Consider the following 16,238-nt stretch of genomic DNA (forward strand, 5'->3'; position numbering starts at 1 on the left):
TATTCAAATACTGGGAAGAGTGGTTAACAGTTTCCAATGAGAATCTTAATTAAAGAAACATGAACCTTCATAGTCGTGTGGAATTATTTATGCTGACAATACCTGTCTTAGGTTGAATTCTCCATGTGTAAGACTGGTTTTATGTATTTTAAATTATTTATTTCTTGTATATTATCCGTGATAATGGGGTGATAAAAGACCTAATAACATGAAACAGAAGTTTCCTATCAAAAACCAGTGTCTCATTTTTAAATCTTTTGGTATCACTTTAGTGGCATTTGTTACAAAGAGCTTAACTTGAAGAAATTAAACAGGCGAATGAGTAAATGGTGTATCTCAAGCACAGACATGGACTTAAAAGAGCCGTGATGACACCTCTCAGGCTAGCAAGACACTTATAAGTCTGACTATATCAAACATAGCTAAAGAAAGAGAATGTCCTAAAACAAAGTTTGTTGACAAGGACACACAGAAAAGGCGTGGAGTGAAAAATAACATGTGTCCTGCAAGTGAAAAGCAGCTCTCGCCAAAAGGAAATCAAGCTTCCTCCTCTCAAAGATACCTAGAGTGTGGGTTTAGATATGGTCCACACCCTCAATATACCAGACCAGTTTTTTTAAAGTTAATTATTAATGAAACTGAACTTTAGATTAATGTAAATAAAACCAGGGATTCTAAATATCTCTATCACCTGTGAAGCCAAGCAATTTGGGGTTGAGACTAAGACTAGCCCTAACAATAATAAGTAGACAGTGGCTGTTTCCAAATGGAGTGACAGTGGCTGTTTCTGTAACTAAAAGAAATAAAAAATACAGTCACCCCTAAACATGGTATCTTCTACCCCAAATATTTTGTTCTTGAAATGAGCTTTTTATCCACTGAGAAACTGGCATTTTCAGAGACTGAAGCAGAAATATGTCAGGGTCACGCTCATACTGCCATACATACTGAGGACATTTGGCATTGAAAATATGAATTAAATATTAAATAGTCACTACAGAAATCTAAAGGCATGAGCACATTTAACTGGACTCTTCTAAGAGTCAATACAGACCTAAAAACTGATTAAAAGACTGATTAAAAGACTGATTAAAAAGCTTACTGAAATGATCAGGTGATCCCAGAGTTGAAAACACACAAGTCAAGAACTGAAGTCGAACTTGAACTTCGGCACTATGGCTGTACCTATATTTAAAAAGTCATTAAAATAATTAACTGAAAGAGCCTACTTCTTAATTATTTTTAAAGATTTAATGGTCCTAATCTTAAATTATACCAAAGTAAAATTCTACTTTAGTATCATAATTAAATATTTTAATTACAATTGATCCTCGAACAACATGGGGTTTAGGGGTGCCAAACCCCGTGCAGGTGAGAATCTGTGCAGAACTTCTGACTCTCCCAAAACTTAGATACTAATAGCTTACTAATGACCAGAAGCCTAACTGATAACATACACAGTTGATCATGATGTATTTTATATACATATTATAGACTATATTTTTACAATTAAAGTATGCTAGAAAAAAGAAAATGTTACTGTGAAAATTGTAAAAGAAAATACACTTATAGTACTGTACTGTATTTATCAAAAAAAGTCCATGCAAGTAGACTTATGCAGTTAAAACCCGTGTTGTTCAAGGGCCAACTGTATATAACTTTGGTTATACAAAAAAAAGGAAAACATACTTTTAAATTAGATAAGAAAATACGTAAGAACTCAACAGTGGAACAAAAGAAACATGTCATTTGGAACTTATGCAATATGCACATAGGTTAGAATAAATAAACTGCACTTCTATCCAAAAAATGCATGTTTCATTATCACTGTCCCATCAGTGATAATACTATATTCCATAAACAAGAAATGCTAGTGAAATATCATTCCATACATCTAGTTCACAAACAATACAGCTAATACAAAACTGGCATTTTTAAATGTTACTTCAGATCTAATTAATGATAATCCATGTGCACAAAATCAATGGTAAGAATTGGAGACTTATTAAGTAGGTGATTTCACAAAGTTCTCAGGGAATTCAATTTGTAAGCAGGTCCAAAGGAACAGCATTTTAAGAATCAAGTGTTGGTCTCTCAGGGAGGAAGGGTAGGAGATGCATCTGAAAGAGCTATATAGGGTCCAGACTGTGGCCAGCCTGAAATGTCAAACAGAGGAATTTGGCATTATTCTGGATGAAAAAGGAGATCACTAAAGGGTGTTGAGGGGAGAGGGGACTCATGATCAGGTCTGCATTTTAGGATTCCTTTAACAACTGCATACTGAACTTGTCTGTGACAGTACAACAATCTAATTCCCACAAGCACCTGAACACCCAATCAATGTAACTTAATCAATCATGAGTTCTTAGCTCTATGTTACAAACCAAAGGCTAGTTGTGGATGAACTGCCCAAATTACACTGCCAACAAAAGGCAGCAGCCAATCTGAGCCCTGATCTATATCCCAGGTTGCAGAGAGTCAAAGAGTCTCAATTCAATTTCCTATATCTTCAAGTAAGTATGAAATCTGAGAAGCTTCCTAAAATTAGCTGGTTTCAAAAATTATACTAGATTTGCTGTTCAAGTTTAAAGTTAAGGTTTTATAAAAATTAAATATGCTGGATATACCTTTTCTGCTCCTTACTGTCTCATATTAATATTGGCAAAGAAAAGATGAACTTTCACTTCATTATTGTCACAGGACCTATTGTGAAGGTCAAAGTATGTGTGGCAAGATGGCTGGGGGCACAGAGGAATGAGTAGAGTAAGCAACTCACAGACTAAAATGCCATCCAGGTAAAATTCAAGACCAGCTCTTAACAGCTTCTTACCCTTTTACTAAAAAGGACCAATTCTGTAGAAGAAGCCTTGGCGTACACGTTCAAATTCAATCATCCATCAGTTCTTATCAGGTACTTATTTTGTGATTTTAAGTAAGCTACTATACTTCTCTGAGCCTGGAGGACTTGGTCACAGACATAAGGGGAGAATAAAATCTTGTCCTGTACAAAGCACTTTTATTTTCTGCATACTTCCCTCCTGCATTTGAAACTCAGACTAACAGACCCATAAACCCGGAAGGCATGGACTAAGTCCCTTTGTCCTCTCTTCTTTGGTTTCCACAGCAGAGCCACTGGCTCCACACTTCAAAGGACTCCTCTGCTCTGTCAGGGTATCAGTAACTGCTGAAATCACTAGCCAGGAAATTTCTTGAAATGCAAAACAAAGATAACATCAATAATGGCAAATTCTCATGGATTTGTCCATGGCTTCTGACATTACAGGAAATGTAAGACAAAAATAATCTCCCTACAGGCATGAAATTTCAGTGGCAAATTATGTCTTTCTAAAAAAAAAAATTCTGGGGCGCCTGGGTGGCTCAGTGGGTTAAGCCACTGCCTTCTGCTCAGGTCATGATCTCAGGGTCCTGGGATCGAGTCCCGCATCGGGCTCTCTGCTCAGCAGGGAGCCTGCTTCCCTCTCTCTCTCTCTCTCTGCCTGCTTCTCTATCTACTTGTGATTTCTCTCTGTCAAATAAATAAATAAAATATTTTTAAAAAATAAAAATAAAAATAAAACATTCTGTTTGTAGACTCTATGTTGACACAGTGGGATTTTCTCTAGATGCCACTGGAATCAAGAAATATGTAACATGTCTATTTGGGAAATAAAGTGTTATCTCACACCTCAAGAATCTTTTTGTCCTAGGTGAAAATCTGAGAACTTTGTCCACTAAAATCCCCATGGAACAAATGCAAAATAATGGGCCACAAACTCAAGACCTCAGTATACTTTAACAAAGGGTAGCAAATGCACAACTCTGTTTTATAGCCTGAAGGAACAAGGCAGTTAAGAGGACAGACACCTCTCTGTTGTAAGGTTTCATTCTCTGTAAGATGCCAGGCAACAAGGTAAGACTGGAGGATTGAAAGGATACTATGTACCCTAAGAGAATTTCAAACTCACCTCCAAAGAGCACCACTCCACTATTTATTTTTTGCCAGAGAAACAACCCTTGTATGAGGCTCCACCTCTAATTCCACTAACAATGTCAGCAAATTCCCTGTAACTAATGCTGTGAACAATCAAGACTCAGACCTGTTTATTTTTTTTGGCATTTAATGTCATACTTTCTCAGAAGATTCTTTCTGCAGATGATTCATCTCAGTCTTGTCTTTCATGCCCCCTTCTTAAGTCTCCCATCCTTGCTCATTAACCCCCAGGCTTGGAGTGGTGGTGAGAGCTCTTTGTAACTTAGGGTTTACTTCTAGGGACAAGTAGCTTGAATTTCATCTCCTAAAAATGCTCAAGATGTAGGTCCTGTGGTTGTATTTCTGCTTCTTGCCAATCTTGTGGTTTTTACTGATATATAGAGATGCTCAGGTTCAGGAAACCATGATTATCTTCAACCTCTGCTTCAAGAAGAATTAAAAGGAAGATACACACCACTACAAAGAACACTTACAATTTTAATAGGATTTAAAGAAATGCATCTTATGTAGAGATACCTATGTAAACAAAGCTACAGAATAAATTTAAGGTAATAATTCAGAAATAATTTAATAGGCTTATAAGATAGGAGGTTCTAAAAAATATTTTAGTAAAACAGGAAAGGCTGCTTGAGCTTTGATCTTAGAGGGCCCAAAATACTACACTGAAGAAATGGAATTTACTTTTTACACAGTGAAGAATCTAAATGGGGGTAAAGGGCAACTTTGTTGTCTGTTTTGTACCACAGTTTGTTATTAGCCAGGTAACTTGGTGATTGTTTGTAGACAATCTATGTGCCAGGTGCAACTTACTAAATTATTTCATTTAATTCTTTAGAAAACTCATGATGCAAATAATTAGAGTTTATTAGGGAGGTAACTAATCAAAATAAGGTCAAAACAATACATTCATAATCTAAATCCAGGTCCACATGATTCTCAAGCCCAAGTGCTTTCCTCCAATTCTATATTACAACTCCTAATACAGTAAGGATAAGAAATTAATGAGCATGGTAGAGAATGAGTCAAGAAGAGTGATAGAGGTTGGATAATAGAACTGCAACAGCTTCTGTGGGAATGTCAACTTGTGAAAAAACACGGAACATGTTTTAGCATTAAGATAACTAGAGACTGATAACAGTATAATGTAGAACTCAAGAGTATTAGAGAAAGTAGACTGCTCCACTATTTATAAAATGTGTGACCTTGGGCAAGTTATTTATCGTCTCATAGTTTAAACATTCTCATTTTAAAAATGAAACTGCCTAACTCAAATGAGTTGTACATCTTGAGGTTAATACTTAAGTTAAATGGCATCTGGCATATGATAAGCATCAGTAAACACTGGTATTTTTATCATCATTCATGTTTGGAAATGACAGGGAAAAAAAAAGCCCAAAAGCCTCAAAATTTTAGGTGACTGAGAGGATGATGGGATTCTGAAGGACAGAGTAAAATCTGGAGATAAAACTGATTTGTGGAGAAAAATAATTCATTTTTGGAAGAAAGCATACCTTAAAGGTCTGTAACTTTTCTGAACACTTAGTGTGCTCAGTATTCATCTATGTATAAGTCGTCTACAAGATTATTTTCTCAATAAATACTAAGGCTAGCTGATACACAGCTGGTTTTTCCCAACCTGGCCCATCAGTCCCACCAACTGACTAAAAAACAGAAACCTGAATTTTACATATTTCCCTCTAGACAGCAATTTTCCCTATAAGAAGTGCTGAACACAGCTATACCACTGATCTATTTCTAACAATTCTTATCTAAAGTCACTAAATGATTAAATATTTCAAAATTTCAGAATCAATGCCTTAATAGAGTAAAACAGGATATTGATGATTTCTAAAAAAAAAAAAAAAAAAAAAAATCTTGATTCCTGAAAACAGTGACTTTGAACAGAACTCAACAGTGAAAGTTAACCAACTGCCAAAAGTTACATAACCTACAGTTCCTTAAGATTAAAAATTATAAAAATAACTTTATAAAATTCTCCAACTTAAAAGAGCATTTCTTTCTCTTAAAATTTTTACAACTAAAGTTGTCATCACATTTATTTGCTATATAAAAGAAAGGGAGTAGAAATACTAGGAGGAAAGACAATCAACACTTAAACATAATTAACCTAGTTAAGGTACTTACAGTGCATGTTTCTGTCTTCCTTCTCTTACAGCTTGAATATAATATACCAAATTATCAAAGAAAAGCTTCATCATGTTCAGTTCTTTTTCTGCCCACCTGGTCCAAATGAAAGAAAAAATACTTTTAAAGGCATAGAGTAAGAAAATAAATCTACTCTAGGACAAGAAAAAAATGCAGATCTAAAAATTCTTCAAATGCAAAACCTTCTAATTTCCAAAAATTTACAACTTCTATTTCTATTTGAATTGTGAAAGATATAAAGCAATATGTCTTAATTTCTTTTAATTTAAAGTATCACTATTTATTTATTTTTATTTTTTATAAACATGTAATATATTTTTATCCCCAGGGGTACAGGTCTGTGAATCGCCAGGTTTACACATAAAGTATCACTACTTACTCTCAAAACACTCTATCTCTGTGAAGAGGATAAAATGGCTGGCAAGAGCTAGTTATAAATGACTAATATGAGTTAATATTAAAAATAGTATGATACAGTCCATGTAAGGAAGGACTGTGTGCCTTGGTCATTATTTAATTCAATTAAGCAGAGTGCCTGGCATATAATACACATACTAAATTATTTTTTCTTTCTTATTGTGGAGTATTTGTAAAAAATAAATAAACTGTCAAACAAATAAATAAGGTAGCAGGCTCCAAAATAACATACAATCAGGGATCTCAGGGATTGTAACATTCATGACTAAAATCATATATTCCACATAATAGGTACTACCAATACATCTATTAAATGTAGAAGAGTACTGAAATTCCAAAACTTCTGATGATGTATACATCATGCTATAGCACTCGCTCTTTTCAAAGTACGTTACTCTCACTTTGACAATCATTAATGAAGGTGCCAGTAATGCACAAAACATCCAGTAAGATTTATGTTTGAAACCAGTCCCAATATAAATGCAGCATGGCTTTGGGCAAGTAACCTGACCTTTTAAAGTCTGTGTGCTGGTTACCTGGATATCTACTAAGAGGATAAGAAGTAGCAATTTCTTTTTTTTTTTTTTTTAAGATTTTATTTATTTATCAGAGAGAGGGTGGGAGAGAGCAAGCACAGACAGACAGAATGGCAGGCAGAGGCAGAGGGAGAAGCAGGCTCCCTGCCAAGCAAGGAGCCCGATGTGGGACTCGATCCCAGCACGCTGGGATCACGACCTGAGCCGAAGGCAGCTGCTCAACCAAATGAGCCACCCAGGCGTCCCAAGGAGTAGCAATTTCTAATTTTAAAATATGGGCCATAAGAATTTAAGAAATAATTAGTACCAAATGTTGAGTGCTACTGCAAATAATAGATCCACAAAGTTTTTGTCATTATTGCTGCCAACTAACCACAGGAGCTCAGCGTTCCTTTAATTGATCTACTTGAGATTTAGGATAGCAGTCTCAGATAGGAAACCCTGTGAACTGCCATTAACTGAGCTCATTTACATTTAATTTAAGAATCAAGCTAAAAGGGTCTCAACTCAATATACTTAGGTTCAGGTCCTTAATAAGTAACTGACCACAAAGAGGGGGCCACTTGTGTAAGACATTACTCTGTTATTCCTTAATAAGAACCTCCTCAAATGGCTACAGTAGGTCTCCAATTTGCCCAAATTAGCTACAAGTACATCTCTTAATACCTTAGAATTCTGTGATTCAACCATTTAAAAACTATTTGAAAAGTAAACGAAACTGGACTCACATTCTACTTATACTTGAAGGACGCTAAATACTTTTCCCTATCCCTGTTTAGTATCTCAATGACTTTCCCTCATACATACAAATAAAATTGTTGCTAGACTCATCGTAATAACAAGAGACTAAGATAATTTGTTTTTTAAATAGAGGTTCAGGTTAAATAGGCCCCCTTTAAGGGAACAAAAAAACAGCAAGAGCTATAACTGAGAGCTAACTTTACCCATTTAGAATTATTGTGAAGTCTTATAAGAATTTTTCTAAATGATACTCATTTTGAAAGTAAACAAGTGCTCTTAACAGCTAATCTTAGATGTGAGAAGATATTAGGTAAAAAGCCATCTTATTTGACTTCAAAAATGAATCCTTCAATAGGTCTAATTTTTCCTAAAATCTGAATGTCTCTAAAATCCCTCCAAGAGTCTATTTGATTAAAGCAAATAACACATTCTTACAAATTAATCTTAAATTCTCTGTAAATGTAAAGTAGTAATAGGTGAGTGTCAAGATTATCCCTAACATGACATAATGTCTACAACCAATTTCTAGTAATGGAAAAAATTAAAGACATCCTAGACTGTTTATTTTAGTGTGTTATCTTTTACAGGAATCCTTTATTGCGGTGGATATACTACAAATCTTCACCCTAAAATTAGAGCATTACTTGCTACCGTATTTTTCTTAAGCTACAAAGAATACAAAAGCCAGATTTTTCTACTGATGTTGATAAAATCTTCACGGGCTAAATGGCAAAATGCATGCCAAAAAATCTAAGAAAACATTTAAACCATACAAAATGCAAATATGCCCGGAGCAACATAAAAGCTAGTAAGTCACTCAAAACTGCTCTATGATTATTAAAAAGTCTTTAAAAATGAATATTTCTGTTTATTTTATTTACTTACATTGTAATCCAATGTGTATCATAACTGCTCCCAAATTGCTGAAAAGTACCAAATAGTTTTGGAAGAAGGCGAAGTGAAATTACTACTGATCTGAAACAGCAAAAACAGGTATTTATAGAATAAAATAATTTTAGTTACTATTACTAATTCTTGCATTTTACAGAAATTCAGCTATTTAAAAATCTTAGGTGCAAAAGGATTTTAATGAACTTCACAGTATAAATATATTTCTTACATAAACACTAAAAATTTTTCCTTAAAGTTTATTTTATACAGTGGGGCAAGAAACCCAAGTTTTAAGATCCCAATCCAAGATTTTTAAAGTAAAATACACTATAAATACGTAAGTATAAAAACAAATAAGAACATGTAAAGATAAATAACTTTCATAGAAAAAAAAAAACTAAGTTGTCAGTGCTTCTGAGTATTTAATCAAGGAAAATAGGGACAAGCAGCTTATTAAGTATGTTATCTAGAATAGAGCTTCTCAAAGTTTAATGTGCACTTTATTCACTTGGGTAAATTTTGTTGAAACGTAAATTCTGACTGCCATGTCTGAGTTCAGAAATTTTTCTAACTAGCTCACAAATGATACTCAAACTGCTGGTTGGTGAGCCACATTCTGAGCAGCAATAATATAGACAGCATTTTTCAAACTATACAAATTAACCCTTTCTCCCCGATTCTCACTTAATATGAGCTGCATCCAAGCTGAAAATCACTTCAGTACAAGCCATGTTAATAACGGGAGCACACCATACACTTCAAGTATGAAGGACCAAAAAAGGAATAAGAAATCACTCTGCAACTTCAAGTAGATCTGAGTATACCTATCTTGGCCGGCATGGGGGTGGGGTGGGGGGCGTGATATGGGGAAGACAGAGACGTACAGATCCCAAAAGTCTTGGTAGGCAAGGAGGTTGACTGCATGAGACTAGAAAGAAGGAAGACAAACTCTAATGAGGTGGTGAATTTTTTTTAAGGAACCTATATTGCTTCATGAAAAAATGTCTAGAAAGAGTAAAATAAGGAATACAAGTCCCCCAAAATGCCTATTTTTGAGAAGAGTACCAGGAAAATCAGAACATACAGCTGCATTGTAAATACCAAGTAGGAAAAATTAAAGAGAAAAGAAAACTTCCTGTTTCTGAATAAAATCCAAAGTTGGAGAAATGTATTATCTCTTTACATTAAGTTGGACTACAAAGCCCTATGAGCTCCCCATTCCTCTTATCAATCTAACTAAAATTTCCTTCCTATTTTCTTCTTTACTTTCCCCACCACACACACATACAAGCACACTCCTGCCTCAGAACTTTGTTACTGCCTCTACTTGAAATGCTCATTAAACATCTCTGTGCAGAACTCCTTCCCATACTTTCTCAGGTCTCCTCAAATGTCAAGAAGGATGACCCTGACCAATTCCATATTAAATAACACTCTTCCACTGCCCCAGAACCTCTTTATTCCTGATTCCTTCCCAATTTTTCTTCATTCATCACCACCTAATGAATAATCCCTTAATGCATCTATCACTAGAAAGTGCTTGATGAGAGCCAAGACATTCATATTAATTAAAAAGCAATGCATGTGGTGCAAAATGAATACATATTAGCTTAAATAATCATCTAATAAAGAACTTAAAGTTAAGATTTTCAAGAAAGGAGGAAGAACAACAGTGTAAAATGCTAATATAGTCACGAAGAATGAGGACAGAAAAAAAAAAATACCACCAGATGACAAAAGAAACAGCATGTTAGTAGAATGCTAGAAGACCAAAACCACATTGGTACAGATTAAGGAGTAACAGTTAAATCACAGAAACGGTAAGTGCCTAATAAATATTCTTTAAATATTTAAAAACATTTAAATTTGGGGGCGCTTTTGTGGTTCAGTCAATTAAAATGTCTGACTCTTGACTTGGCTCAGGTCATGATCTCAAGGTCATGAGATCTAGGGCTCTGCACTCAGCAGGAAGTCTGCTTGAGATTCTGCCCTCTGCCCCCTCCCTTTCCCCAAAATAAGTAAATCTTTTTAAAAACTTTAAATTTTTAAGTATATTTTTAAATATTAAAATTGTTAGTATTTTTCAAAAGTTACACATTGCTGATGCTTAGGAAAATGGACCTTGAGAATCAGGGGAAATCAACTGTAGATTCTTTATCTAAAATCTCCTGTCAACAGGCACCTGGGTGGCTCAGCTGATTAAGCAACCAACTCTTAATTTTAGCTCAGGACATGGTATCAGGGTTATGAGATCAAGCCCTGCATAGGACCCCACTTTGGGCATGAAGCCTGCTAAAGATTCTCTCTCGCCCTCTTCATCTGCCTCCCTGTAAAAAATCAAATCAAATCAAATCTCTTGACAAAATTTCAGAAACATTAGTGGAGTTTTTCCTAAAAACTTAGACATAAAAAAACAATGTATAAATATATATTAATTTGATCTAATGCTTTACAAACAAAAAATCAATACAGTATATCACAAAGAAAAAATATAGAAAAGTTACATCTACAATCATGAAAGCAAATTTCAAAATTATTTTAACAGTGGTTTTAAAATACAAAGAAACAGGGACACCTGGGGTGGCTCAGTAGGTTAAGCATCTGCCTTCAGCTGAGGTCATGATGCCGGGGTCCTGGGATCTAACCTGTGTCGAGCTCCCTGCTCAGCAGGGAGTCTGCTTGTAACTTTCCCTCTGCCCTCACCCACACCCACAGCCACCTATTCTCTCAAAAAAATAAAATCTTTAAAAAATAAAAAATAAAATACAAAGAAACAAAGACTAGAAAGAGATATAGCTGATGTTAAGAAGATACTATGACAAGTGTTATAGTGTGCAATAGTTGTTATTTTCTGAAAATCTTATCTCTTACAGTCAATGGTGTTAAATGTCTAGATTGTTTAAACTTACTTTCTAAATTTTCCACAATAAACTGTTTTTATTTTATAAAATGTAATGCTGCTTGACAATACATAATAGGAAACCAGGTGATAAGTGGATACTGGTTGAAATGAATGGATAATGGTGTGGTTCATGTACTAGAATAACCAAGAATACAAATGTAGAAATGAGACTCATCTTTCCACTACTCCTACTGGAAAAGGAATGTTTTTTGCCACAATTGATAATATAAACGCTGAGTTATCAGGGAATGATTATATTTTACAGAACTAAAACATTTCTTTAAAAGTTCATTAGGTTATCAGAAAAATTCCATTTTTCTTTAAAAAATTCAAACATACAAAATGTTTATAAGAAATGACCAAATCCACATTCAAATTGATCCCAAAATACTATAACTTTCTACTTAAACTGATCAATTTAAAAGGAAAAATGATATAAAGTAGAGATTATAGACTGCAAATTAGTAACAAATACAAAATGGGTAAGATAATTTGGTGATAATAATTTATACTTCAGTTTTAAAGGAAACGTCACAAGATCTACCAACTTGTTCTTAAAATTATGTCATAGAATTTCTCCTGTAATGACTACAAGAAGTTACACTAACATATCAACTTTTTTGCCCAAAGTTTTGATCACTGATATGCTTAGAAAACTCAGTATTAAAAGGGGGCGGTGTCATTATACTCAAACCTACATTTCACAATTTCTTCTAAGGGTAAAAGTTTCAAATAACAAAACACAATCTTAGGCAACAATGTGTTTAAGATAAAAATTCAATGATCCAGAGTAACAAAAGACTAATTTTAGACTTAATAAAAGTGTTATTACCCTAAACTGCCCTCTTTGCTTCAATCTAGGCAACAGTGTGGTATTCCTGTACTTCCAATGAAATGTTATGCTGCCTTCGCAAGATGAACACATTTGCTGGTCTATTCAGAAAATCATGTCTGGGGGTGCCTGGGTGGCTCAGTGGGTTAAAGCCTCTGCTTTTGGCTCAGGTCATGATCCCAGTGTCCTGGGATCTAGCCCCACATCGGGCTCTGCTCAGCCGGGAGCCTGCTTCCTCATCTTTCTCTCTGCCTACTTGTGATTCCTGTCAAATGAATAAATAAAATCTTAAAAAAAAAAAGAAAGAAAGAAAAGAAAATCATGTCTGAATGATTTTCCCTAATCCTGGACTTCGTATCTGAAGACTGGTGTGTTCTACAAAATGCTAGTTACTCATCATAAATTTTAGTATTCCAAAAGTTGACATGAAATGCTATACATAATATAGTCTTTAAAAGAAGAAAACAAAAGTAGCATATAGTACCACGCATTTCTTAACAATTTAAACCTTTACTTATATAAAACAGGATCCCTGACACATGATCATTTTACTCAAGAAATCTTTTGTACACAAAGGGAAAAACTTTGAGCCTGTGTTTAAGTACCTACAGAGGATCAAGAATGGAAAAAAATAGCACACAAGATAAATTTCCAGTCTCAATTCAATTCTTGGAAGGGGAAAGAAACTTAGAAAATACCTAAGCACAGGATATGGACCTGCCTTCTAGTAAACAAAATACCAAAGGGGCTGATTAAAACCCAACCCCTACATCCACCCTACCAAGTGAACAGCAATCTTACCTCATATCAAGCTGAAAAGTAGTGGACTCTCCATTGTGGGAGCTACTGTCTGCCTTATGCTTTCATTTTGTGAAAACATTCTGCAAACCAGTCTAGTATGTGTTTCTGTAACTTAACTTCCTACACTCAAAATGTCGTTATGTGCCCTATTAAACAATTTGCCTGAGACTAAACACACACTAAACACATGATGCGTATCACAGAGATTACGAAAGGCATTTTTAGAAAGTGTTTGCATGTGACCACAGAAAAGGAAAAACAAAAAATGCTGAGAGAACTATAAACCATGGCAAATAAAAGTACTACAAAGAAAACTTACAAGTTAGCAGAGAGAAAATAAAAAGCTAAAACCTCCCTAAGTACATAAAAAACTGACATCATCAGGAGTAAACTTCTGTGTTCTTCTGTCAAATGCCAGGAAAATACTAAATGAATTAAGGCTGCAGGTGGCCCATTAGTTTCAACCTAAGGAAGTGCTTTTCTATTAATATTAGCATCCTTGTGCAACATTCCTTTCTGACGGTAAACTCAGGGGGCTAGATTTGAGAAAAGATTGTGTTTTGGATAGGATTTCTAAAACTCTGAGGTCACTACTGACATTTTTGGCCAAATAATCTTTTGTTATGGAGGGGCAATCCTCTGCAGTGATGGATATTTAGAAGCATCCCTGGCCTGTAATCATATCTCCAATCTTATTCATTAGAGTGACAACCAAAAATATGTAGGCTGACATTGCCTCAGGGGTGGCGGGGGGAGATGATTCACTGGTTTATCAGGAAACCCAGACTAATAATGTACAAAACTTTTTTTTCAACGTGTGTAACTTTGGTAAGTTCAGCTGGTATACACCAGATGTGTTGAATATTTCCTATATTGAAAAATGCCACTGTGCTCTACATGTTATCATACATGACTGTCATTCACTACAAAACTACCATGATATAGCAACCATATGCAGAGTCAAGTCTGAATGTAAAATTAGCTTCAAAACAATAATGTTTACTACATACTCCATAAAACTTTAACTATAGTAGGATACAGAAACTGGTTTGAACAAACTAAAAATGTTTCATCTTCAAGTAATTTGGAAGTGAACAAATTAAAGCTTAAAAAAACCCAAATTGACAATTTTCCATTTTACACACAGACTTTTCCTTTTGTCCCTTTAAAGTTTCCCTACTTTTCTCTTAAGAAGATTTTATTTATTTACTTGAGAGAAAATGAGAGGGGGGACGGTCAGAGAGAGAAGCAGACTCTGCTGAGCAGGGAGCCTGATGGGGGATTTAATCCTGGGACTCCAGGATCATGATCCAAGCCGAAGGCAGTCACTTAACCAAATGAGCCACCCAGGCACCCCTAGTTACCCTACTTTTAAGAGAAAGATATGTTCATTACAGAAAAACTAGGAATAGAAAAGCATAAAGAAGAAAAAATAATTCAATCCTTTTAGAAATAACCATTTTACTACAGCTCACATATTGCTTGCAATCTTTTTAACAGGCCTGCAAGTACATGCCCATATCATTGTATAATCTTTTTAAAAAGGAGCTCTTTAAAGGTTGCATGGTATTTTATCTTTCACATAGTTTTACAGGAGTATACATAGAAAAACATGTATAAATCTAACAACTGAAAATATTAGGAGGTGAATATACCTGTACAACCAGCATTCACTCAAGAAATAAATTATTACCAACATACTTCTGTCCTTCATTGTGTCCCTTTTTCCAGTCACTAATAACCCAACAGTAAAAATTATTCTGACTACTAAATACATTTTCCTCTTTGTAAACTTCACGTAAATGGAATAATAGTGATATATTCTCTTATATCTGGCTTCTTTCACTCAACATTATGTTTGTGAGATTCATCCACACTATTCCATAATTCATTCAATGTTACTGCTGTAACTTCATTCAATGAACAATCCACCATTTTCCTTTCTACTCTTCTGCGGCACTTACACAGCTATATGGAAACTCCAGTTATTTTCTATAGTGCTGCTACAAACATTCTTGAATGTGCCTTTTGGCAATCATCTGGATGTATTTCTGTAACGCACCTACTTAGCAGTGGAATTACTGGGCCACAGGGTATACATACAGACGCACATATGGGAAATATAAATTGATACAATCACTTTTAAAAACTTCAGTGTTTCAGAGTGCCTGGGAGGCTCAGTTGGTTAAGCATACTGCCTTCAGCTCAGGTCATGATCCCAGAGTCCTGGGATCAAGTCCCCCTCAGGCTCCCAGCTCTGTGGGGAGTCTGCTTCTCCCTCTGACCTTCTCCCATCTCACGTTCTCTCTCTCTCCTCAAATAAATAAATAAAATCTTAAAAAAAAAAAAAAAGGCTTCAGTGTTCCACAAAGACTTCTAAAAGACAACACTTTAAAATTAACTGCTATAATACCTACATAAATGATGAAATATCATCTAGCCATTAAAAGCATTCCTTTTAAAGAATATATGCCAAATGTTGCAACTGATCCACTAACAGAGGTCTATTAATGGTTTCTTATGCCTGCATGAAGAAGCAATTTTTCTACTGTGATTGTTCAAATTACATAGCCCATAAAAGACCCAAAGTAGAAAATATCAGACATACTTTTTCTAATTTAACTGAGTAAAAAAATAGGTTAAAGCACTTAAATATTCAGTAAAATTAAACATTTATATCAGTCTTAGGCAGAGGTAAACTGAAAACATATGAACACAAAAGAATACAACAGATTCAATTAGTAACTGAATTCACTATATCAGAGAATGGCATTTCCAAAGCCAAGGGAAGAGGCCTGAAAATCAACAAATTTATGGTAATCATCTCATACACAGTAAGAAGTATATAAATACACGGTGGAAATCAAACTAGAAACCGCCACTAACCTCTTTATGCACTATGGAAGTCAAGACCCCAAAGATCAAATTCACTTAGAAGAACAATACCATTATCAAAATATT

At 34.8% G+C, this 16,238-nt stretch overlaps 1 protein-coding gene across 4 annotated transcripts in view; it reads right to left on the reverse strand.

Moving 5' to 3' along the window:
• The window catches only part of USP34 (ubiquitin specific peptidase 34), a 247,719-nt gene that overhangs the window by 112,350 nt on the left and 119,131 nt on the right, over nucleotides 1-16,238 (reverse strand). For all 4 annotated transcript variants that reach the window (XM_045077883.1, XM_045077882.1, XM_045077881.1 and 1 more), the window contains 3 exons: nucleotides 8,737-8,826; nucleotides 6,137-6,232; nucleotides 1,103-1,185 (listed from right to left, as the gene is read on the reverse strand). In XM_045077883.1, the coding sequence (XP_044933818.1) occupies nucleotides 1,103-1,185; nucleotides 6,137-6,232; nucleotides 8,737-8,826 (269 nt within the window). The remainder of the gene's footprint in view (nucleotides 1-1,102; nucleotides 1,186-6,136; nucleotides 6,233-8,736; nucleotides 8,827-16,238) is intronic.

Source organism: Mustela putorius, unplaced genomic scaffold (genome assembly GCF_011764305.1).
Source record: "Mustela putorius furo isolate JIRA1106 unplaced genomic scaffold, ASM1176430v1.1 tig00000224_pilon_pilon_pilon, whole genome shotgun sequence".
Lineage (NCBI taxonomy): Eukaryota > Metazoa > Chordata > Mammalia > Carnivora > Mustelidae > Mustela > Mustela putorius.